The sequence below is a fragment of the Stylophora pistillata genome, chromosome 12, assembly GCF_964205215.1.
Source record: "Stylophora pistillata chromosome 12, jaStyPist1.2, whole genome shotgun sequence".
Classification (NCBI taxonomy): domain Eukaryota; kingdom Metazoa; phylum Cnidaria; class Anthozoa; order Scleractinia; family Pocilloporidae; genus Stylophora; species Stylophora pistillata.
In genome coordinates, this window is record NC_142530.1 from 23,529,028 (window position 1) to 23,555,464 (window position 26,437).

General features: G+C 38.7%; 2 protein-coding genes and 1 pseudogene across 2 annotated transcripts in view; 2 read left to right on the forward strand and 1 right to left on the reverse strand.

Annotated features, from left to right (window-relative positions):
- Positions 1-1,409: 1,409 nt before the first annotated feature.
- LOC148719345 (uncharacterized) lies at positions 1,410-20,090 on the forward strand. The gene is made up of 11 exons (XM_088740095.1): positions 1,410-1,815; positions 4,001-4,306; positions 5,220-5,324; positions 5,816-5,920; positions 6,929-7,015; positions 7,586-7,867; positions 8,768-8,923; positions 9,268-9,381; positions 10,459-10,602; positions 17,279-17,536; positions 19,244-20,090. The coding sequence occupies exons 1-11, from the start codon at positions 1,410-1,412 to the stop codon at positions 19,330-19,332; spliced, it is 2,052 nt and encodes a 683-aa protein (XP_088596221.1). The 3' UTR covers positions 19,333-20,090.
- Positions 20,091-23,505: 3,415 nt separating this feature from the next.
- LOC148719346 (uncharacterized) lies at positions 23,506-25,452 on the forward strand (annotated as a pseudogene).
- LOC148719347 (uncharacterized) overlaps positions 25,355-26,437 on the reverse strand; it is a 2,251-nt gene continuing 1,168 nt past the window's right edge. The window contains exon 2 of the mRNA XM_088740438.1: positions 25,355-26,437. This exon is cut by the window's right edge and continues 353 nt beyond it. Within this exon, the coding sequence (XP_088596564.1) occupies positions 25,533-26,399 (867 nt within the window). The 5' untranslated portion in view covers positions 26,400-26,437 and the 3' untranslated portion in view covers positions 25,355-25,532.

Below are 26,437 nucleotides of genomic sequence, written 5' to 3' on the forward strand. Positions count from 1 at the left end.
GAGAATTCCTCAAAAAATCGATTGAAAGAGGAATTATCAGGTGGACGATAGATGACTAAGATCCTGACACTATATAGGCTCCGAAGACGAACATCCATGATTTCAAATGTATCATAATCAACTGTTAATGAAGTGTTGATGTTCAGCACATCCTTAAATAAGATACCAACACCGCCTCCTCTTCCTTGTTTCCTGGGAACATGTAGGAATCTATAACCTGTTGGACGCAGTCAGTTCCAATCTCAACATCATCCATATTGTGTGGTCTCAGCCAGGTTTCAGTAAAAGCTAGTATATCTACATCAAAATCCACCACAAAATCTTTAACCTCCATTGTCTTATTACGCACGGAGCGTGTGTTCAGTAGAGAAAAATTTAAGCAATGCGATAAACCATTTTCACTGTATGGAATTTGCACAGAATTTTGTGAAGAGACTTCAGGCCCAGGATGCGGATGTACGTCACCACTAACCAATAGAGATATTACCACGGAGTTAAAAGAGGCCGTAGTATTACTGCAATAAGATATTCTGCTTTTAAACCATTTTCTCTTCCGAGTCCTTAATAACAAACCTTTGTTCGGACTCATAAAGAAAAACATCCCATGGGAGGAGAATGCAAATAAGCTTCTCTGCCAGCGAGTAATCCGAGCATGACTCATAAAGAAAACCATCCCATGGGAGGAAAATGCAAATGAGCTTCTCTGCCAACGAGTAATCCAAGCGTAACATATTCCCGGTGAAGTTGGTTCAACAACTCTTTGGAACTGGTTTTCGAAGCTGTCAAACTCAGAGGTGACTTGGAAATCCCCGCCAACACATCTCAGTAGGATTATAAACCACAAGGACCAATTCAGAAAACGAATGGCCATCTTTAAGCGCATAAAAAAGTAGATAACACCAGAGCTTGTGAGGACACGTCCGCACCGCACCGCAACCGCAACAAACCTATGACCTGTACGAGACATTATTTACGAGTCTAAAAGGTAAGCAGTAGCCTGTGTTACTTGTAAAATGTTCGGTTTCTCTTTCCGACCACAGCAAGCAGATGGCGCGCGCCCTGCTTGAGTGCAGACGATGTCGGTTCTTTTGTACAGAAGAGGGCTGTATCAAGTCGTACCAGAGACTTTCATCCCTTCAGAACCATCTCGATTGCGGTAAAAACCAATATGTTCTAGATTGTGAAACCCCTTTACGACAAGGCTATTTTGAAATATGCTGCTCAACTAGAAGAAGGTGCATCGACTTATGTTCCTTATGTCTCTGATAAAGCTGGTAACCTTTAACGAGGTGAACCCTCATTAAAAATGGGTTGGGCCCTTAAAACTTCCAAACATTACAAGCGACCATCCAAAATACAGAAAGACTAATTACTTGATATTTATAACGCTGGTAATCAAACTGGTCACAATGTGGATCCGAAAGGCAAGAATCCCAAGTGGCGAACCAATTTTTAAAGTAGACGAATACCTGACATCTCAGCAAATAGCAAGCTTCTTTTCGCGGGAGACAGCAAAGAAAAAAGGCACTCAAGATGTCGAAACTGAAACCCAGAAAGACCAACAAGCTGTGAAAGGAGAAAAGGTCCTGCAAGATTTTCAGAAGGAAGTTATGGATTCCATATCCATCTGTCATCCAATCATGCACGGTAACTGCAACCTCTGTGATTATGCCTACAACAAGAAATTGGACAAGCTCTCCATCCTTCTCCTTCAAGATATCTCTTCATCCCTTCAGCTTGACATCTCCAATATTAAAGTAAAGCGCAAGAGACCATATATTATGCTAATTGAATCTTTGGGGGAGAAGTGTTCCTGTAAATCCTGAGTCTTGTTTTATTTGTACATAGTTGTTGCGATGGTATTACAATGCAAAGAATATTAACAGAGATAGCGACTTAGTTAAGGTAACGCGTTTACATGCGAGATAATTTAACCGGTAAAAACAAGTATTTAGTGTCCTTTTCTGTCTTTTTCTCTGCAGATATGAGTGTCGTTTCGCGTTTACGTTATTCAGGTACAAAAGGTCGTCCAAAGAATAAATATTACTTTGCCAGCTTAAATAATGACAGGGGATTAAGTTTAGATGATAAAACAAAGGATTATGTTGACAGAAATACTGGAGGTCGAGTGTATTCGTTAAACGAGATCACACAACTCGGGCAGTATTTACGGTGGAAATTTGCATATTCGAGCGGTCGAACGAAAAAATTAATTTCTCGAAAACTAAAATATATTAAAAGAAACTACAACACAATTATTAGGACATATTAGGCTACAAAATATGAAGGAAGGAGATAAAACGAATTTTCAGCGACTTGCCACTATATTTCAAATTTGTTTGATAGATGCTGACATCCTCTCTTAAACTTCTCCAATAAAGCGCACTTTACTTCAGTGTTGTTAACACCTTGTCCAGAGCCTGCATCAGTGGTTGTTTTGGGTGCTGCAGCTAAGACAGCGATCAAAGACGCCGATACAAAAGCAATAGGTGGTTTGCACGTTACGTCATTGCCGCCATGTTGGTGGACGTAAACAATAGATATCTCATTGGCTCCTTTTGTTCGTCCACCAGCATTTGTTCCTTGCACCATTGTTACCTGTGTCTCTAGAGATTGGTTGCAAACCACCTATCGACTTGTTTCAAAGTTGTCAACTGTAGATGCCAAATCACGCAACAGCAATCCTGGCGCAGCGGGGGCGTTTTTTAACGAGCAATATGTTCACATACCATCGGACCAATTAATTGTCCAATAGGAAAGCTTGTGAATTAACAGAATTATATTAGGGAATTAAAGATGGAAATGGAACCAAAGTGATTTCAGTGTGGAAAGGATCATAGTGGTGACAATGCTTAGCAAAAAAGTTGTCAAAAACATACTAATCCACAAGATGCAGTTAGATGTAAAGATATGTTCCGAGGACACATTCTAAAGATTAATTAAAAATAGAACTTAAAAAGGAAAATAAGAGAAAGGTACCGAAAGGAAAGGACAGACGAGGAGAGAATTGGTATGTTGCACGGTTCTAGATGATGGTATTGACCTACTAAGCAGTTTGAAAGAGAAAGGTCACTGCAGCTCTGGCCGATTCTCACATATTTTTCTGAAAAATGTATTTTACTGACATTAATGGCATTTGCACTTCAGGCTGCAATCCTACACCCCAGAAAACATTCTCTATGGCAGTCTCGAAGGCCTCTACTCAAACAATTACTTTATGTCCAGTGAATATAGCTGAGCATTCAAGGTCATCCCCTCCACCCGAAACGACTAGGAAGATAAATAAACAAATAAAAGTTTTTTTACGTATGATGCACGATCCTCGCAGTAGATAGCGCTATTTATGCAATAGCGAAAATCAGACCTGAGAAAAATCAGGTCTGTACGGGACTCGAGCCACTGACCTCTGCGATACTAGTGCAGCGCTCTACCAATCGAGCTAACAAGCCAACTGGGAGCAGGCCGTTAAGTTGATTCGTAATAAACCCGTGAAAGTGATAAATGAGATACAATGAATATATGAAGTTATCTACTGCGAGGATCGTGCATCACACGTATCTAATACCGCAGTTCAAAATATATGAACTTCGTATATTCATTGTATCTCATTTATCACTTTCACGGGTTTATTACGAATCAACTTAACGGACTGCTCCCAGTTGGCTTGTTAGCTCAATTGGTAGAGCGCTGCACTAGTATCGCAGAGGTCAGTGGTTCGAGTCCCGTACAGACCTGATTTTTTTCAGGTCTGATTTTCGCTATTGCATAAATAGCGCTATCTACTGCGAGGATCGTGCATCATACGTATCTAATACCGCAGTTCAAAATATATGAACTTCATATATTCATTGTATCTCAAAAGTTTTTTTTAATAAGACTTGCCAAAGTTTTATATTTTACACCTTTTTCTCTTTGCAAGTGTTCCAAAACTTCTGTCTACGATTGCTCAAGCATTAGTCAAACAAAAATTTAAAATTTTATTTCTTTTATTCTCATATAGCTCAACGAAAAAGGAACAAAACCACAGACATGGATGACAAGGATGTCGAAACAATACTCAGTAAATTACGAAATCAGCTCATGGAATCAAATATTAATCCAGACCAGATTTGTCTTTCATTGGAAAAGCGTCAAGTGATAAGTTCAAAAGAGAAAGCATCTGTGGAACGAGCGTTTGATCGAAGTGTAAAGATGCGCATATTATTGTCGCTGATAAAGCGTAGTGGTTTAAAGGCATATAATACGTTTCTAAAAGCCTTAGAGGAAAATCAGTCATTTCCGGTCGCCTGCCATCTTTATAAAGAAGGTAGGCGAATTCATGTTTGTGTACACTTTTGAAAACACTTTCATCAAATCGTTAGACATCAACACACGGTCAAAAATCTATAGCAATTATTCCTACTAAAACGAAAAAAAACATACTCAGCTGTTCTTTATCGAAGTAATTTTCTACAGCGTTGGGAAATATATGCACTTACAATTGGAAGAAATAATAGCGGATGAAGCCTTCGTCGTCGTCTTTTGGCAACTCCAAGTACTCATCTTCCGGGTCAACTTCCACAGATTCCTTCATAGTTCACAAATCATATTACGGCCTGTAATGGAATAGTTATCAGGTTACATCCACCGTGGCATTTCACTTCCGCCGTGAAAAATTGGCGTTGTCTTGCCGTGAGTTGGCGTTGTGTTGTTGTAAGTTTTGTTTGCCGTGATACTATGGGCCACCGCAAAAAGGACTCTCATAAATCAAAACACAAACAGCAAATGAAAAGGCAAGGACTCCAACAACTGAAATGAGAGAAAAGGACAGCCTAATTGAGTCGCTACACTGATAATTATTTGACAATCAGTGTTTCTCACCGAAAAATAAGAGTATGCAATTATGGCAATTCTTTTTTGTAAATCCTCGTAAAATCAAGAGTATACGTAAACTCGTCAAAAAAAAAAAAAAAATCAGCAGTATGCTGAAGAACATAAAAAGATAACACAAGAAAACATGATGGTAAAATAGTTCCTTGTTTATCTAAACATTTAGGCAAATACCTATGGTATCTCATTAAATTTGGCCTTGCTCTATAATCAGTGGCGGATCCTGAACACACACAAAAAATCGCATAAGTTACGTCCTTAAGCTGTTCATTAGATGAAAGCCCAAACTTAAAGTATTCGTCTCATTCAAAAAACGGAACATTCTATGACTACTAATGTTACTCTTGTAGAAAAAGCAATCACTCTCTCTAAAATGGAGAATGAGACAAAGAACATCGCGGAAGTAAGAGAGCAACTTTCATTCAAGGAGGAAGAGGTTGACAAATTAAAGGAAGGTGAGGAATACGGTTCTTAACCAGGGAAACAAACTGTTGGGTGATGGTTGCATTGTTTGAACAACGTAACCATAATATGAAAGTTATTTTCAGAAGAAAATATTTAGCAATTTCTGGCTCAAAGCAAAGCCATGTGCGATTTCGCATAGTTGATCAACAGTATGCTGAAGAACATAAAAAGATAACATAGGAAATCATGGTGGTAAAATAGTTCCATGTTTATCTAAGTATTTCAGCACATGCCTATGGTACCTCTCATTAAAGTTGGTATTGCTCTTTAATCAGCGGCGGATCAAGGAGAGGGGCTCAGCGCCCTTTCGGGTATAAAAATAAAAAAAAACGCAAAAGGAAGAAAAGCCGGCAGGTGTACACACACAAAAAACCGCATAACTTGCATCCACAAGCGATTCATTGCATGAAAGCCCAAATTTAAAGTATTTATCTCATTCACAAATCTGCATATTGGATGACTACTAATGTTGTTCTTGTAGAAAAGGTAGAAGCTCTCTCTAAACTGGAGGAAAAGAAAGAGGACATCGAGAAATTGAGAGAGAAACTTTCAGTTAGGGAGGAAGAGGTTCAAAAATTAAAGGAAGGTGAGGAATACGGTTTTTAACCAGGAAAACAAACTGTTGCGTGATGGTTACGTTGTTTTAACAACGTGATTATGACACAAAAGTTATTTTCAGATATTTAGCAATTGCGAGCTCAGGGCGAAGCTATGTTCGATTTCGAATCGTTCATGGGTCTTGATGACATTTATTCCATATAATTTCAGATCTAGATACATCATTAGTTTCATCAGTTTGGTCAAAAGAATAACTTTTTCCGACTGAATGTAACACCTGTTTATATAAGGAATATAACTGGGATTACAGGAGCAGCAATAGGAGTTTAATCCGATGTCGGTACGAGTTTGACTTCTCCTACAAAGCTTATTTTAAAAGGTACTCGAAAATGGACTGCTTATCGATAAAAGTTTACATTCATCTCTGGTCAGATTATTGTTTGGTTTAAAGAGACCATAGGAGGACCGCCCTGTACATTATATATCGTGCTCAGCAGGGAAAACACAAACTTCGATAGGCAGCCCTGACTGAAGATAACTTTACCTCTTCTTTCTTTCTCTTCTCGTTATGCGAAAAACTCTACATATTTTTTTTTCCTCTAAGTTCTGCGAAGAATACATCCTTGCCTTAGAGACTTGTTTGCCGATCGGCCAAACTTTGAGGAATAAGTATTGAAAAATTAGGAGGTTTACAAACTTTCATGAAATAAAACTGTATGAGGTTTGCCAAAAAAACACATGGACGACATTGATTTAAATATGCCTACCTGCACAGCTATATCAAAAAAAGAAAGCTAAAACATAAATAGGAAACCGACTTCAGGTCAGAAGGAAAAGCCCTATGGCTAACGTTTTCTCCGGGGTGGTTTCTATATATATATTCTGTTATGACAGTTTTTACTTGACAAGAAAGCTGTAACAAAAATTTCATTTCGGAATGTGTCGCTCTAAACAATGTTTAAAAAGTTTTAATTCTGTGGTCAGGGATGATTTTAAAAATTTGATGGCTCTTATTTTATCTTCCCACAAATGAAAGGATTTGAGGCTCATGTGAGTGATCAGTTAAGAATGAATTTAAAAGAGGAGCAGGAACAGCTTAAAAGGACTCAGGAGGAACTGAAAGGTATATAAATGAATTTATCACTGCTTCTAAGATGGGGAGATGTGCATGAAAAGCAAAGTGACAACATAACCCTCACATTTGATCCGATATAACGTAACTTGACACCCTTTACTCAATACTCGCAAGCAAATCATAGTGTAAAAGACTCGAAAGAAGCGCTAAACCAAAGCGTATTGGTTATATATATATTTTATTTTCACTCGAGCTTCGCGTCTTTGTGAAACAGCGGCGATTTGAAATGCTGATCACCGTTGAGCTACAACCTTTGCGAGCAAATGTGCGATACGTAATCATTATTTATGCGGTTAGTGTTCTAATCGCACACGCATAATTTTCCACGGTCATTTGTTACCGCGCTATTTAATACGTAACCAGCATAAATTATATATCAATGGAAAGGTTATTCTGGTTTGTATAATATATTGCAGAGAACGCGAAATGGTCGTTTACAACGAGGATACTTTAAAGGAAAGTTTAGGAAGAATTTTTGGTTCACGGAGAGTACGGAATTAACGAGGAACTACTCACAATCCAAATGAAGATTACTTGTGTCAAATTTATTTATTTCAGACACTACAAGAGAAAATGATCATCAGCGAAGAGTCGTCACCTCACAGGATATCCAGAAAATCGTTGATGACGTAGACGATATAACGAGGGATTTGGTCGCTTCCCTTCGTATGCCAACGCCCCTTGGTAGAAATATAGAAGAGGAGAAAACTAAAAAGCGCGACAGAATTTGGGAGGTCCTTATCAAATGGAAATACAGTAAAGGATACAGAGCCACATTGTCAACTCTAAAAGACGTCCTTCTAAAATTAAACCAGACAAAGGCCGCAAATAAACTGTCAGGTATGAAAAAGGGGTTCACTGATTAGGTGTTCGACAGAGCAGTCACTGTATTCCTCCGCGCAGACCGGCCCCACTCTTACAGATAAATCGTGCCACTATATCGCCAATTTCACGAGAGAAATCACGGTGAAATGACGAGAGCTAAGTCCATTACACCTTTATCAATCCAAATACAAAGGTTTATAATATATGGCATATCTTAATCCATTCAAAGCTATGTACAGTGAGCTCGTCATTTTTTCCTGAGAATTCCTTCCCCGATGGAATCGTTAGACGGTGGATAATATACTTTGGCACGGGACAGAAATCTCCTCTCGGTCAGCAATTTTGCTAAGCTTAACCAATTAGCTTAAATTTTGATGGAATCGTTAGACGGTAGATAACATACTTTGGCGCGGGACAGAAATCTCCTCTCGGTCAGCAATTTTGCTAAGCTTAACCAATTAGCTTAAATTTCGATATCCTACTTTGAAAAACGCACGGCATATTTGGTATCCATTATCGATGGATGCAAAGAAGACACGAAGTTCATGGGATGTCTTTTATAGACCAGGAAATGCCTTCGAAGATTATTCACAACTGTGGTTTTAATTGAGTTCTTTTCTTAGTGGCAAATTGTTATACATCGAATAGGAAATTATACGCGAATTATGGATCAAATGGAATTGATAACAATAATAAGCTATTATTAGGGTTTTTCTCCTAATTACATAACACGGCTGTCTTTTCATCTAGAGTAGCTATAGTAGGCATTTTTAAAACGCAATGTTTGCCTGACAAGAAGTCCTCAAACCAAAATAATATTCGTAACGCTTCGCTTTCAAAAATGCGTTGGGAATGTTCTATTTTGGGCCAAGAGATGATTTAAAGAATTCGTTTTTTGTGGTATCATCTTCTCAGAAATAGAAGAACTGAATGAAGAAGTGAATCACGCACGTGCACAGAGTGCGAAGTTAAGAGATGACTGTGATCAGCTAAAAGAGGATTTAGAAAAGAAGAGCGAAGAACTTAAAAATTGTTTGGAAGAACTGAACAGGTTCCGCAGAGCTGCTAAAGGTAGGAAGACTTACAAAATAACCTAATGACGATACAGCCCTAAAATCAAGGTTTAGGCTCAGTGTTATTTGTGCAGGTTATCGCATGATTTCGAGAAGAGGTGAACCGTTGAGAGTAAAAAATGGCATGAGCTCCGCACAATTACGTACATACGTAACGCTGGTCACCTGTTGTTTGCTCCGAGCAGTTGTAGCACACTTTATTACAACACGATGTTTTATTGAAAGGAATTCTTCAAACCAAAATAGATGTTATTTTCAAAAATCATTGTTGGAAATTTTTTTTTTTAGTTTGTGGTCAAAGACGGTTTTAAAAATTCGTTTGCTCTGGCATTATCTCCCTAGAAATGAAAACGAAGAAAAGGATTTACGTACGTGCACAGAGCGCGAGGTCAAGAAATAAACTTCATCAGTTTAATGATAATTTAGAAGAGGAGCAACGTGGACATAAAATTGTTGGTAAGAAAATTGAAAAGTGTGAAAATAAACTTGCATAGTTACCTGGAGCGTAACTATGCAAGTTTATTAGTTATTCTTTTTTTCTCATACAAGAAAAAAAGAATAACTAACACAAAACATCTCGAACAATTGTACTCTAGAATACACGATATTTCTAATTGTCATGAATTTCACGTGTACCTACCTGGCAAAAGTAAAAGCTATGCGCACTACGATAACACAGCAGGCGAATTCTGGGTCTTTAAAAAGTCAGCTCCTTTTGTCTTGACAAACCTGTTGAGTCCAAATCGTAAAGAGGTCGTAGAACTTTTCGAGTGCAGGCTGCCTCCACTATTTCTAGGGCTTAAAATTTATCTAGAACACTGGCTAACGCGGTTCTATCCTGTGGTACATCCAAGTTCTTCTCCCTCAAATAATCATTCAAAATGTTTATGTTGTGGTTCAATTTTATCCTTGGTTTAAATTTTATTTTCCATTGTTTCAACCCTATTATCATACATTACCATAACCAAAAACAATGGAAAATGAAATTTATACCAAGGATAAAATTGAACCACAACATTTACTTGTCTTTGTTGTCCTCTTGGTATTTTTTGACTATTTGTTCTCGATCAAAACTTTCAATTCATTCTCCGAAACAGAGGGGAAGCATTTAGCCATTTTTGCAAAGGTCTGACAACACAACGCTTGGAAACTACGCAGACGTTGACCTCGACATGATAACCCAAGATCTGCTGCAGATCTTGGGTTATCTTCTCAAGTTCATATGTTACTGTATATTGACTGAATGCTCTCAACAGTCGGATGTTTCATGGTAATTCTACTGTATAAAACATAATAATAAAACTCGAAGCCTTTTGGCAGATAACTCAGACTTCGGTTTTGATAAGTCAAGATCTCATGCTTAACCCCATCCAATTATTTCTTATTATCAATCGACTTGATAACACTAAATTAATCTAATTATCTTGTTATTCTTTCCCCCCCCCCCCCCCCACACCTCTCCACCGATATAGCACTAACGTATCTTTACAAACTTTCCACCCTTATTATTTTCCAACCGGTTCTTTTCGGAAGCTGCTTCATCATCGGTAAGGTATAGACGCTATCGTGCCATAAGGCCGTCCAGTCATAAGTATCACAGTAAACTTCCCACAAAACCACGGAAAGAGGAGTTAAATGCAGACAGCGTAGGAGAGCATTTCCAGGCAACAGATTTGGGTAAGAATGGGAATTTTAAAATGCTAGTGAAAATAATTAACATTGACAAAGGGTGCAGGGGGTTTGAATTATTCTCAAAACCTTGGAGTCTAGAACCAACTTAATTAAAAAAATCACCGGCCGTCAAGAGCTAAAAGTAGAATGAGAGGCTACTCACCGGCTACACACGCCGGTAAGCCGGAAAGCAATGACTGAGCTGTTGATAGGCCTGTGCGGCCTGCCATTCGCTTGCGCTTTTAAACTTTCTGCCCTCAAATTTAAGCTCTTACTGAAGATGTCTCTGAATGACTTTCCTTTGCGATGTAATAATAAGGGTTTTTAAGATGTCATTTCCTCATCTGTATGTTCTTGAGGTTGGCAAAGCCGAATGAGATAGTGATACAAAAGGCAATATTTTTCTTATGTGTGCGCGCTATTTTCTGTTTCCAGTATTCTTTCTCTCCCGCAGAAAATAACTTAAAAGATATTTTTTCAATGAAAGTCTTGGAACACGCAGGTAGATGAATCACTGCGTAAATTATGTCACTATCAACAGAATATGCTGCACTATTACTATTTTTTAGATACATTCGTTTTATACTTCCCTACTGCTCTACCTATTTTAATTACTCTGAATTAAAATGTCATGGAGATTAAAAGTTATTTATTTACGGTGTGGCAAAGGCAAAATAGGTACTGTTTAAAATAAGCCTTTGAGCGCTGAAGCGATTTTCGCTCGGAAAAAATCGTTTTACAATATTTCGAAAAACCACGGTGGTGTCAATCACTTTCAGACTAAAATAGATTCATGGGCAATGTTTCGAAGAAATTGATTTTTTGAACCGAAATGCTCCGGAACGCTTTTAAAAACGTGTTAACCTATTCAAAATACAACATTTGGTACAACAAAGTTAATAGGCCTTTTCCAGCTGGGTTCACGTGATCAATTTTTTAGATATATATTATGGGACACAACTTGAAGAATACCAGAGATGGAAAGAGCATGTCGAAAGTACTAAAACGGCCAAGTTTGGGCCCCGGAAATTACAGAGCACTGTTTTTAGAGCGGTTTGAACTTTCGGAAAATTTAGAAGTTTGTATAGAAAATGTTGCTGGAGAGCAAGGCCTTGCTCTCCAGCAACTTTTTCCATATAAACCTTCTTATTTATTAAAAAATTCAGAGTGTCATCAACTCTCATTTTTGAATAATGGAGGCCTCAAGCTTGGCCATTTTGTTGTTTTCGAAATGCTTTTTCCTTTTCTGAATTTGGCTAAGTTATAGCCCATAATTTCATGAAAAGTAGGTCACGCGATGGCTTAGCTGCAAAAGGCCTATTCGAAAGGAAATCAAATAAATTTGAGAGAAGGAGAGAGGGAGAGTAGGGAGAGGGAGCTGGAGGAAGGGGCACTTTTGTAGCTTTTTTCAGGCACTTTTGTAACACAAAAGGGCACTTCTGTAACGTGACAGACACTTTTGTGACTATGCAGGGCACTTTGGTAACTTTTAAGGGCTCTTTGGTAACTTTGGAGGGTGCTTGGTAACTAAAGGCACTTTAGTAATTTATAGGACACTCTTGTAACCATGGAAATTTATAAATAGTATTTAATTCCTGAACTACTTAAACCCTTAAAATTTTGATAAGCTGGCTCGTACTAGTTTCCTCGCGCGGGAAACAGATAACTCTTGCGTCACCCGCGAGAGAAACGTGCGAAAGAAGCGCGAGATCAAAACAAAGATGGCGGCGCGTGGATTTTTTTCTACTTTTGTGAGAAGTTTACCTAAGAGCGTGTATTTGATGTGTTGAGTGGCCACTGTGAATGCAGGAGACAGAAACCAAGATAAGAAGATGATTTTCGGAGAAGTAAATGTTGCTTCACTTCACATCTAATTAAAAGAAATATTTAACCGATCCGAAATCTTGCGACGGCGAAAAAAGAACTCAAGTGAAGGATAATCTACCTGAAGTGGAAAAAGACTTAAGATGGCTAGTACCGGCTTTCGTCTTTTTGATGGTTTGTAACTTTGAAAGAATACAACAGAAAGACTGACTAAGGCCAGTTGAACACTTTTACGGGGTTGAATTATATAATCATTGGTTATCAAAAAATAGGTGTCATTTCGTCACTAGCAGTTTCCGTGGAAACGCTTTCATAGGCTTATTCAGACGCATTTTTTAGCTTGTGGCTTAAATTATTCGAAAACTAACCCGGTGACCCCATGATTTTTTTCAGTGATTGCTTTTGGCACTTGAAAAGGATAATGTACAAAGATTTTTAAAAAATTCTACGGAGCGGAATTTCAGAAAATCTAGGAAACAGGCAATTTTCAGACATCGCAAATTTCCTTCGGTAGAATTTTCTATTTTTTTTTCTGATGATTCCTTTCGACGTTACTATCATATTGGAACAATTAAGAGAAGGAGTCGCCGGACTTGTCTTCATTCAATAGCTTTCGTGAGTTTAGCAGTTTCCACACGCGTTCTCGCGCGTTTAAAAATCTGGATTCTATAAGATCGAAATTTGCTCATGATCTGTTATAGCTACCGCTGACAATTGCGTGTGCTCGCGCGCGCGCCTACGATCTGATGTTTACAAACGTTTACTGCTAATTAAGAAAATCATTAAACAGCTGTCAAATATGGCCTCCCGGGCTCATCTTAAAAATCCTACACACGACTACTGGCTATATCATATTATTTTCCTTTAAGTTTCAAAGTCTTCTTCCACTTCAGGTAGATTATCCTTCACTTGAGTTCTTCTTTTTTCGCCGTCGCAAGATTTCATATCGGTTGAATATTTCCTTTAAATGTAAAGTGAAGCAACCTTTACTTCTCCAAAACTCGTCTTCTTTATCTTAGTTTCTATCTCCTGCATTCACAGTGGCCGCTCAACACATCAAATACAAGCTCTTAGGTAAACTTCTCAAAAATTCAACGCGCCGCCATCTTTGTTTTGAATTTTCAACTTTTGATCTCGCGCTTCTTTCGCACGTTTCTCTCGCGCGCGTCACGCAAGAGTGACCTGTTCCCCGCGCGAGGAAACTGGTACGCGCCACCTTAAAAGCTTCAAGAAAAATAATATGATGTAGCCAGAAGTCGTATGTAGGATTTTTAAGATGAGCCTGAGAGGCTGTCTTTGACATCTGTTTAATGATTTTCTTAGCAATAAACGCGAATTTACGTCTTTAAATATCAGATCGTAGGTGCTCGCGCGAGCACACGCAATTGTCAGCGGTAGCTAAAACAGATCATGAGCAAATGACGATCTTATAGAATCCAGATTTTCAAATGCGCGAGAACGCGCGTGGAAATTGTTAAACTGACGAAAGCTATTGCATGAAAACAAGTCCAATGACCCCTGCTTTTTATTGTTCTAATATGATAATAACGTCGAAAGGAATCATCAAAAAAAAAACTAGAAATGCTACGGAAGGAAATTTGTGATGTGTGAAAATTGCCTCTTTTCTAGATTAACGTTTGATTTCTTTGTTAGATCTAAACGCTCTCTGTAAATTACGTTTGATTACTTTATTAGTTCTAAGCGTGCTCTGTAGTTTGTTTGACCACCTTGTTAAGTCAAAGCGCGCTCTGTAGTATACGTTTGATTATTTTGCTAGGTCTAAGCGTGCTCTGTACTTTACGTCTGATTGTTTTCTTAGTTCTAAGAGCGCTCTGTAGTTTATGTTTGATTGTTTTTTTAGGTCCAAGCGCGCTCCGTGGTTTACGTTTGATTTTTTGTTAGTTCTATGCGCGCTCTGTAGTTTTTGTTTAATTTTTATGTTAGTTCTAAGCGCACCCTGTAGTTTACGTTTGATTGTTTAATTAGTTCTAAGTATGCTTTGTAGTTTATGATGGATTGATTTGTTAGTTTTAAGCGCGCTCCGTAGTTTACGTTTGATAGTTTTGTCAGTTTGAAGCGAGCTTTATAGTTTACGTTTGATTATTTTGTTATTTTTTAGCGTGCTCCCTAGTCTACGTTTGATTGTCTTGCTAGATCTAAGCGTGAATAGAAACAATAAATTTTTTATTCTTTCATGAACACCATGTTTTTGTGGGAACTAGAAAACGCAACTGAGTAACCTAAATCTTTCGGCTAATGCCAGTTCAAGTCAGAGCATTGATCTACAAATGCCATAAAAAAAGTAATTAGCTTAGTCAAATGCAAAACATACGTTGACCCTTTTTTGTGAATGGGATAGTTCTTTTTGTATTTAAATACCAATTCATATCAGCAGGGTAACATGTGTCTCCAAAGATTGTTACATTTTCGATCAGTTGCAGGACATTTTGATTGCCGAATTGCATTTCAAATCTTCTTTTTTTGTTTTCTAAGTGAAGCATAACTTGCCCTGCCTTAGAAGTCAATTGGTTAAATAAAAAACTTCGCAAAAACTTTTATAGCATCAGGGTTATAAAGAACTCTTCAACTGAAAAGACGTCAACGCAATTTCAAAATTTTCATTGTGAAAGGAAAACATGCATCCTTCTCAATCAAATATGGCGATTCGGAGCGTTTTATTTACTAAGTGACTTTAACACGATGTAAAGGTGTGTTGTGGCTTACTGATTTTATTCTTTCTATTATGTTTCTTTTATTGCTCGATGAAAAAATGCAGTCTTGAAGATCGTACGCAGTTCTTGCGAATGCCAGTTTTGTGCTTTCTTTTAAGGATAATAATAATATTGTATACTTCAGATTTTCGAAAATGAGAGCTGTCATTTAGGTCTTTTTCTTCACCAAAGCACTTGATGTTTCATTAAAAAAGGGTGCTGATCTTTCTGACGGAACATCTTGCTAAATAGGCACGCCCGTAACTTTGCGTTCTTCATGTACCAACCCCTACATGAAATCTATTTTTTAATACAAAGACTTAACTAAAAGCTGCAAAATTTGATAGTCATAAACTACAGTAATATACCTTCCTTTGGCTTAAATGTAATCAAATTTGACTCAATAACAAGGACGAAATGAAGTTTCGAATTGTGCTGTCTGCAAAAAGGCGTTTTCATTGTATCAAACTGGAAACTTTAACTCGATATAAGAAGTGTATGCGGAAACCGACAAAATTTTTCCACACGCAATAGCCAACTTACAATTTAAGGTGGAAAAAGAGTGAATTATAAGGCGTGTACTACGCTCCTAAATGCCCATATACCGCAAAAGTTTGGTGACTTAAGACCAAAAAGTAGACCTTTTCACGGCATAGGGAACTTTTGTGACCTGAACGCAATTTAATTTGTTTATAATTTGGATATATATATATATATATATATATTTCAACAAAGTTGAAATGGTAAATTGGCCACCGTAACGATTACAAAAGCTGACGTTTCGAGCGTTAGCCTGAATTGTTTATAATGTATTTTGCTTTGAACGTCTGATGAAGACTTTCACAGGGCAGAATGGGGGCAACGTCTAGTCTTGGGAAATGCGAAAACTGGTTCGCAATAGAGGTTAAGGGCGATTTTTTAGCCGAAGAGACAACAAAGTTACAAAAGTGCTCATCATACTTCTAGAGAGAGGAAGAGGGAGGGAAGGGAATAATTACTAAGTTATTTGTCATTTCATCATCATTATCTGTTATTTTTTAACAATAAAAATATTTAATTACATCGATAACAGTTAGAAGGCGAGGAGACCCAAGAAGCCACCGGGTTTATGGGAGAGCCACCTGACTTACAATAATAAATCAAGTAAAGGAAAAGGGCTGCGAATGTGCGGCTTGGCCAATTCAGTGATTATTTAAGTAAAAACTCTTGCAATTTCGTCTTAAAGCTGAGAAAGTTTGACGGATGAGTGACTGAAATAGGAAGAGAGTTCCAAACTTTAGGACCTTGGTAGAGAATTGTAAATTGCTTGAGATTTGTAACGCACGCATGCGTTCGATAACTATTGGCTTTTCTAGTACCATAGTTGTGAATTTGGCTATTCCTTTCAAAAAGATTGAGAAGCAATGGGGGCAATAAGTTATTTTTGAAATAAAACATAAATTTGGTGATTTCAAACGTATTTACTTGGAAAATATCTAAAATTACTAGCTTGGAGAATAAAGGAGCGGAATTTATTATTTATAAGCTTATATTCTTTGCTTTTATCATCCTTTTTACTCTTTCTACTTCTTTTTAATATTTTTCCTTTTCTTTATAGGGCGCACGCTTACGCTTAAAATCTTTAATCTTATTATGTTAAGTATTTCCGTTAATGACCTTCAGAAATTACACACAGTTCGGCTTTAGTGGACCGCCTGTGATCGAATCATCTTTACCGTTATTACGCAAATAAAAATTTCACAGTAAAACCTTCATCTCCTATTTGAATTACCCCTGTTTCCTTTATAATCTACTTGTTAAAAAAAAGGTTCATTCTATGGAGGGTCTTGCCGTTATTACAGCCCAATTATATTCGAATGCTTTAGGCAAAAATTTCGTGAAGTTTTAGACAAAAAGTAAAAAATGTTATTTATTTACCAACCTAGGTAGATCCGTTTTTTAATAAAACTATGCCCTCTGCCTAAGTACCGCCATCATACTACGCACGGCCTTGGGCGGTATCCAGGATCAAGGGCAGTTTTCCCCTCTATACATATGCTGCTTGTTTCATTAATATGGAGAAATGGCAGAATGGGGGAATGATGAATGGTATAATACACGTCTTAACTGGGTCTTACCAATTTTTCTTTACCGTATTATGTCCGCAGGAGAACACAGACTGACTGACAGGCATGTGGAAAAAATCTGCAAAGATTTAGGATGCTGCTGGCAAGATCTGGGTAAAGCGTTGAAGCTACCTAATCCAAAGATCCACGATATAGACCGTACATGCCATCTTTCTGCCGCAAAAGCAAAGGAAATGCTTAAAAAATGGAGGGACCAGGAAAACGACGGTGCCACTGTCAAGGCCCTCGTTGTTGCTCTTTATGAGATAGGGAGATTTAACGTTGTAGAGAATCATTTAGGTAAGCAGTTTTACACTTACGTGCTCTGTTACATTGGCGTTATGTCACTTATGCAAGCATTCAGACCTGCCGGCACGGTGGACCTCATATCGCTGATGTAAAAGTAAATTGAAGCTAGTTAGGGTATATGGTAATGAGTTTCATTCGCAATGATACACTAAGGATTACGAGTATTTGAAAGCCGGTACAATTACTACATTTTAGCGCCCCATAGCGCCCCATAGCGCCCCATAAGAGCCCCATACCCATGGAATATGGTCAACCACTTTTCGTTTGGTTGTCACGTGACTGACTGAGCGTACGTACCTACATACGTGCCGTCAGATTGCACGGGTAAGGTAGGGAAGACTATTAAAACGAAGGGAGGGGTGTCTCAGGCGAGTCTTCGCAAATTCACATCTTTTATGTTATCATTAATATTACGAAGTTGGGAGCTCCGCTTTTACGCTTGGCTAAGTCTATATATTGTGATATAGGTACAAGCGTCCGCAGCCAATATGAAGTGAATCTTGTTTTCTGATTGGCTACCTGAGTGGGCATAATGGGCCCATCTTGCCCGCTTGGGATTGTTCGCTGTTATCCTGAGTAAAAAAAAAGTGCTTAGAGCGGATTTACATAGTCGTAATTTATCGGAGAATGTCGGCTTAATGAAGGGACATCAATTTTGCCATAGGATAAGTTCTTTACTGACTAAGCTTGTCCGGTCAAGATAGCTGGATATTCAGCCATCTTGATTTTACACTTGATCAACTACGCATACATATCATATGAACCGTACGGCTCCATGCATGCTTTTGTTTCAAAACTGGGAGAACAGACTGCTGAATGGTGTTTCCTGGTTAAATATAGCTCATTATTATTATTATTAAAAGATCCCCGTGCGTGTGAGGGTCGTACGCGAGAGTACGAGGAGGTTTGGAATAAGCTGTGCGGCCCCAGAGATGCCATCTGAAAAAAAGAGGGAGAAAAGAGAGAGAGCGGCTGGGCCTGACGTGAAAACTTTTTTGGATCTCGGTCATGGAGCGAGCTTTTTACGACCTCGAAACCGTCAAATATCTCTTAGTGTGGCCCTCCCACTCAGTCAAAAAGTACGCAACATTTTCGCTGATCGCTTTTCAAATGTTCATTAGTTTAATTAACTGGTACTTTTCTGCTTTTCTTTCTAATTTTTACTTTCTGAAAAGATAAAAATCGCAATCCAGGTGAACGGAAAAACCACTCAAGTAAAAAAGAGCATGGCATATGGTTATGAAGTTACTCTTAGATTGGCAGGCTCGCGTGCTCCACGTGTTCAATTGTGCGTTATATTTGTATTTAATTTCGACTCATTTTGACTGGAAAGTATGACAGTATGTCGTGTTGATAGAAGTTGATAAGGAAGGGTACAGCGCAAACCTACCAGTCTTAAAATAAGGCCGCCATCCCACTCCAGTGCTCAATTAAATGAAAGAATCTTGCCAGGTTGTAGTCTGTAATTGAATTCTTTTCTAAGACTTCAGTTCGTAAACTTTTATGCATGTCGGTTCTTAGGAAGCTGCCGCATCGCGGTATTCGGAAGATTAGAATGAATGGGAACAAAATAGGTAGATAATGAACATTTTTAGGCATACAGCTGTCGCCCATGTTTAAGAGGGGCAGCGTGTTTAATTTATATAAATAAGTTTCAAGTGGTGACAGTCATCCTGATATTTTGCCTAATTTTTTCAGGCGTCCTCAAAGATCCATACGGAAGAAGAAAAGAAAACACGGATGTGAAAAAGAAACAGGATCGTAAGAGGTTTTTTAAGACCTGTTAAGGGAAACGAGGAAGATTTGATCACGTGTCATCATGATCATGTTGCAACCGATGTAAATCCCTGTTGCTTGTTTAAGTCGACTATAGTTATAAGAAATCTTAGAGACGGTACTCGGAAATTTTTTAAATGATGTTATTACTCAAATGACCTAGTTTCTCAAGCCCTCTGTTAGAGACGGACGACCACAGACAAAGATCGTGCTGTTTTCAGAGATATAGAAAGCTTTTAGGTTCCTCGTGCAAAACATTATTTTCTTTTAATGTTCTTCAAATGTTTTTTTTAAATCTACCTCGTTGATTTCCTAGTAAACGTATTGGCAATTGAAGTTGTTGCATCTTGCCAAAAGGTGAGCTTGGTTTGCTTATAACGTTATATAAAGTCAAGCGCGCCAGGCGAACAACACAAATTTTGATGGCTAAAATTATAGCTTAAAAATTACCTGTTTATTTACAAAGCAAATTCCCTATAACGATTGATGTAATGTTTTGATAGTATTGTTTACCGGAAGTTGTGTTAGCGGAACTTCTCGGACATTGTAAACATGTAAAGAATCGTGGATAGTTGTGTGGGCCATGCTTTCCGGGTGTCATGGCGGCTGAATAAAGTGTAGTTTCTCTTTATAGTTAATCGGGTTTATTACTCTCGTGATGTCTAACTTCTCTAGTACAATTTGTGGTTGTTTGCCATCCAGTGCTGTCTACTTTCTTTCATATTTCTCTGCCAGCTGAGTGAATTCCTCAAAAAAATTGAATTCTACCTTTACTGTAGCCATCTCAGCAGTCAGCACTCTGGCTTCACATTCTTTATTTACAAGTGCTTCAATAACCTGAAAAATTAAAAACAAAAAACATGATGAATGAAAAATATGCTAACTGAATTGTGTGCTGGTAACAATTATACTGAGTATGATCCCAAAAACACATGCTTAGCAACTCATTTACCTGATGAAACAGTCGTCCCATAATGCGTAGAAACATATGGAGTGTATCCACAACAACAAATTGAAAAGGTATTTTCAGTAGTAGGGCTCTTTGCAGCCTTTCCTACCATTGGTGGTGGACTTTTTTGCTAGGCGTTCACAATCCGCTAGATCTCTTTCAATAGGCCTCTACTCAACTAAAACAAGAAATTGAAAATGAGCTGTTTGTCTAAACTTGTACATTATACTTTAATGTTCTTTTGCCTATTTTTTGGATACAATGTCACAAACAGTTAACATTAACGCAAGGTGAATGATTGTTGGTGTACAATGATTATTTGTGCTTTGTGGGTGGTGAGCATATATATTTATTCGAATAATATACATGAAAAAATTTCTCAGTTTTGATTGATTAAGATGAATGCAGTTTTCAGTTAATTCAGTGCAGAAGAGAGTTAATTCAATGCAGAAGAGAGTTAACTCAGTGCAAAGAAAGAAACAAACCAGACATTCTGATTGGTCAGAATCATTGCTCAATGTCAATGTCAAGGTCAAAGTGAAGGTCAATGTCACTTGCAGGGTTTGAATAAATAATTTTTGCACGTGATGCGCGCGCTTTTCCTCTGCGTAGTTATGAGAAGCTACCTCGTATTTTTTCATGTATATTATTAATAGATAATCACATGATTTTCTCGTGCAATTTGGAATAAATAAACACTTGTAAATTTTTTTAAAGACCACAAAGTGCACTCGCCCTACGGGCTCATGAAATTTTGTTAGTCTTTGAAAAAATTTACTCGTACTTATTTATTCCAGATTGCACTTGAAATCATGTGATTACTTGTACAAATAGCAATGAGTTTTTGTCATTCCATTCATGAATCTTGGTTTTCTTTTTTTGTATGTCTCTGCATTTTTTTTCAGTTTTTCAAACCCGGCCTTCCATATATGTATATAACTGTGTATATAATTCCATATATATATAACTGCAGACAGTACTGTTTCGGCCTTCTGGGCCTCATCAGTGCAGTTTTTTTTATGTTTAAGGTGGACGGCCGGGCCCCCGATGAAGGGCGTGTGCAATGCCCGCCGACCAACAGGACTAATCCCACCCATGGCTTGCGTGCAATGCCTTAGGGTTGGGGTCCACCAGAAACGAGGGTCACCAGACACCAAACTCGCTGGGGAATCGAACCCCACCTCAACAAAAATTAACACACTCACACCAAAAATTGAACACACACACTCGATAACTTAAATAACTTAAACTACTTTTTAGTTTTCATTTTTAGGTTTTAAATTTTTAAACTAATATTAAACTATTTCTTCGGAGTGTACTTTAGCACATGTCTAGGAGGACCATTTTGCGGGTTGAGAACAAAGGCAATTGAACCAGGAGGAACTTGAAGGTGTGATGTTAACCGTAGGAGGTCTACTCTATCACCTGAAAGGCCAGGAGGTGTGGATAGCAATTCGAGAATTTCACTTCTGGACTTGGAAGAAATGACCGACGTAACGGAGGGTGGCACGGTTATCTTATTAGCGACTGGTACGGAAATCGACTGGGTTGTATCCGTTGTAGCAGGCTTCTTTACAGTTCCTTTTGAAACCGGAGAAGTCTGGGGAGCAGCGCGTTTACGGGAGACATTGTCTGATGGTACTTGGTCAACCGATGTGCAGGTTGGAAAACGGTCCTCGCTGGCCTCAAGGTTATAATCGCACTCTTCAGACTCAGCAACAACGTCATTAGGGACGGGAGCAATTGTCTCAGCTGTCACATCATTTTCTTGAGCTACAGACGAGGGCATGTCCATCTCTACTGATGTGTCTACAGCAGGTTGAGCACCCACGGTCGTCTGACAGTTCCTAGCTAGATGTCCACCTTGACGGCATCGGAAGCATTTGCCCCTAAGGGGACACTCCGCCGACTTATGACCAACTTTATGACAAGTAGTACACTGGAGGGGTTGCCCCCTATACCAAATTTTACAGCGGACGCCACGGATAGAAATAAACGGTGAAATGACATTCCTAATAACCATTTGGACAATGCGTGACCCGGTGGACACTGAAGGCCTTCCGGGCCAAACCTGATTGCGAACAGATTTGACCGTACCATATGCAGACAAAGCTGTGCTGATGGCGTCGTTTGATCCCTCAAAGGGAAACCAAGAGACTACAACAGTAGTAAGCTGGGGAGGAGGAGGAGGGGGTTTAACCACCCTACACTCTACATCACCCAACTTGATGACACCTAGCTCCTCAAAAAATAACTTAGCAGCATCGCCGTTCTCAGCAAAAGTGACTCTCGCAACACGGCCAGGACATGCCTGCACCGCAGCCACCCGATGGTCAGACTCACGGTCAAAAAAACCCAGCAACAAACCAACCGCTTCCGAGAAAAGTACCTCCTCAGGGAGCCCCTGACAGTCAACGTCGATGGTCCTATTAAAGGACACGACCATGCTGAAACTCGGACCCAACCCAAAGACAAGTCAGAGGGATGGGTGACCGAAACAGAGAAAAAGCAAAAAGGAAAGCAAGTTCAGATCGACCGAGAAATCCAAAAAAAGGGATGGGCGACCAAAACGGAACCAAAGAAAACAACCACTGCCAGGGAGGAAAAAGTCGCAAGTTTTCCCTCCCGGCAGGTACTCACTTATCCAACTCAGACCTCGAAAAACACCAGAACCAACTTCAAACTACAAGAGTATGAAGCAACACTTACCATGCGAGACCTGGGCCTCATCAGTGCAGTGCTAATGCTAGGATGGAGGAGAACCAATATGGTCACCCCAAACGATCCAACCTTTGTGGTATCGTCTAAGTCATGCCAGAGTGCTCAAACTAGAGTACACTAGCGAGCATGCGCAATTGCAGAGCAATGACTCATCCTAGTTAGAGTGCTCAATTTGGACATGAAAGCAAAGCTTTGTATGCCAAAGAGCTATATTATATATATATATATATATAATTGAAAAGGTAAATATATATATATATATATATAAATATATATAAAGGTAGATATATATATATATATATAATTGGAAAGGCTTAGACGATACCACAAAGGTTGGGTCGTTTGGGGTGACCGTCTCGGTTCTCCCCCATCCTAGCATTAGCACTGCACTGATGAGGCCCAGAAGGCCGAAACAGTACTGTCTGCAGTTAGTTATATATATATATATATATGTATATACCTAACTGCAGACAGTACTGTTTCGGCCTTCTGGGCCTCATCAGTGCAGTGCTAATAGAGTTCTAAAGCCGTGACGTCACGTTACCATGGTGCTAAAAAACTCAGTTCCAAACAAAGGCCCAAAACGTGACCGACGCCATGCAAAATGTCGGCCCTCTCTATCTCGTCGCTCATTTCTTTCTTCGGAGAAGAGCAGAAGTCAATTACGAAGGGTGAAAACCACTACAAATCAGGCCATGTGGAGTCATTTAATTATAGTCAGGGTATTTTACGAGGAGAAGTGCACGCAAGCATGCGAAACAAAGTCTACAAAGTCAGGGTGAGTGGAAATGGTTCCAGAATACTCACTGCAGATGCGGCTTGTCATTTAAGCTTATTTGTTGCTTTGAAATGCTTCTCAGTGAGATTTTTAAGTTAATAGCAGTTCTTTTCCATGATAATTTAATCGTGGAATAACTAGACGCGCAAACTTTAGCGTTGATCCACTTTGTTGTTAAGGTCGTTCGATGTATATCGATGTGTTAGTTCAATCGAGGCATGGAACTGTTCGTTCGTTTGGAGTCTTCATGTATTTAGAAGTCTTTGACAGTTGCTTTTCATGTCCTCACGCGTCTTTTTTTTTTTCCGATTTGCTAGGTTTACTTAGATAGCGAGAATGCTATAAGATCAAGTGAGTGCGAGTGTCCAAGGGGGAAGTTTAAGTGCAGCCACGCGGCTACACTTTTCATTCACGGCATCTACAACGTCAGCCGGACAGATGTTGAATGCAATTGGAAGAAACGCAAAGCAAATACACCGCTCTCTTGGCAATCCGTCGAAGAAATGTTTCCTCCCACAAAACAGTATTGCTGCTTATCAAGAAACCCTACTCAATCTGATCGGTCTTCCCTTTACAGAGACCTACAGGAGTATGGAAGATTTACTGGCCTTTGTTGGCTTATGAGCCCTGAACCAGCTACTGTTAGTAACCTTCCCATACCGACAATAGAGGATATCATTTACTCGGAAGAATTTCTTAAATTACAAGGATCACAGCAACAAATTGATTGCCTAGTAAGACAGGCAAAGATTCCTGATGAGTACATCTTAAAAATAAGTGACATTACCATTGGACAGAGAAACAACCCAACTTGGCATTTAGCTAGAAGGGGCAGATTAACAGCAAGTAACTTTGGTTGCGTTTTGAAGGCCAAACGGGTGACCCAGTCTCTCTTGAAGGGCCTTCTTGGAGAATACGATTTGTCTGGAGTTAAGGCTGTACAATGGGGTGTGAACAATGAACAGGAAGCACTCAAAGCATTCACTATGTTGACAGGGAAAACCGTCCAGGAAACTGGTATTTAGTTGGATGCTTCTGGAATCCTTGGGGCCTCTCCGGATGGAATTGTAGATGATGAAACCGTCCTAGAAGCTAAGTGTCCTTACACTGAAAGGAACCTAACAATTGAAGAAGCCATTGCTACTTCACCAACATTTTGCTTAAAAAAAGCACAGGATGGAAATGGATATGTGTTAAAGAAGGACCATGTCTATTGGGACCAGGTACAGGGTGAAATCTTTTTTACACAGCGAAAGTTTTGCTACTTTGTTGTTTGGACTTCTAAGGACGTGGCTGTTGTCAAAATAGAGCAAGATGAAACCTGGGATGCAAATATTCCAGTCTTGAAAGAATTCTATTTTAAACACATTTTTCCCAAGATAGTGGAAGGTGCATTGTAATTTTATTTCCTTAAACAGACATGCGTGCAAGGCTTTTCACCTGAGAGTATTGGTTGTACTGTCTCTGGCTGTAACTTTTCTCGAGCAATGTCAGTGTCACCAGCAAAGATTTGGTAAATGTATTGGACTATTGGGCCAAATTTTAAAGAGATAAACATAAGATTGTAAATTTGAGTAACAAAGAGTGCAGGTTGTGTTGATCTTTATTATTTCTACTAAATGTCTTACAAAATATAATGGCATTCTGACTTTGTTTATATATTAACATAATTGAAAAAAGTTATTCGATTGACTCAGTTCTATCATATGATGACCATTATATTTGTTTACTGATAACAGCCAAACATCCTTTTTGTACTCAGATCACTCAGACTCTGCCCCCTCACACCCCTCTTTGATAAGTGGAAATTGTAAATTTACCAGTGCAGCACATAACTGAAAAATAACATCAGCATAACATCTTAAATAATATGGGATGAAAGTTAAAATTTTGAAATCCTTTAACCTTGCATTTGCCCTCTCTACATGGATCCTTGCTCTGGCAATGGATTTTGTTTTCCTTGCTTCGCTTTCAGTGAAAACACCATTATTCAAAAAAGGTGGAATGTTAAGAGAAACATTATTGGGCAAGATGTCTTGGATAAGAAAGCCTTTGTCGGCCAAAACCATATCCCCTGGAACAAGATGGTTCAACAGACCTGACTGTTGTACTATGGCTTTATCAGAAATGGACCCAGGGTACAATTTGCTAACAAAAGTTATTACTGCATTTGGTGCAACCCCGACAATTACTTTAAATGAGTTCATACCCCTGTAGCTTGAATAAGTGGCATTTTGCAAACTCATTAACCCCGGGGCTGCGATCTCCACATCGGTACAATCAATGACAATTCTACAAGAAGTAAACTCTGAAAAAGAAGATGGTGCACATAACACATTTTTTTGCCTGGACGGAATGGTTGTCATGATGTCATGAAATAATATGGAATGCAAAACATGGACAAAAGTGGTGACAATATTAGCTATTGTTGCAACACTGCAACTGAAAAGCTGGGCAAGGTGCAAGTTGGTATAATTTTGTCTTAGTTTCATTAAAGTAATGAAAATCTGGTCCTCAAAATTAATGGACTCTACTTTCCAACCAGAATAATAAACAATAAAATCTTTGAATCTCAAGGCATGAAGTACTACAATGTTAAAAACTTCTTTTGTTGGAAGCCCTGTTTCCATTCTAAGAACCTCTACACTCAATCCAGAAGCTGAGTAGT

Bases quoted from the DNA above. Each gene is read 5' to 3' on its own strand.
- LOC148719345 (XM_088740095.1), top strand. From the start codon at position 1,410: ATGTGGATCCGAAAGGCAAGAATCCCAAGTGGCGAACCAATTTTTAAA. The intron at 7,016-7,585 runs GTATATAAATGA...TATTTATTTCAG, and splicing joins GACTCAGGAGGAACTGAAAG to ACACTACAAGAGAAAATGAT. The intron at 17,537-19,243 runs GTAAGCAGTTTT...TAATTTTTTCAG, and splicing joins CGTTGTAGAGAATCATTTAG to GCGTCCTCAAAGATCCATAC.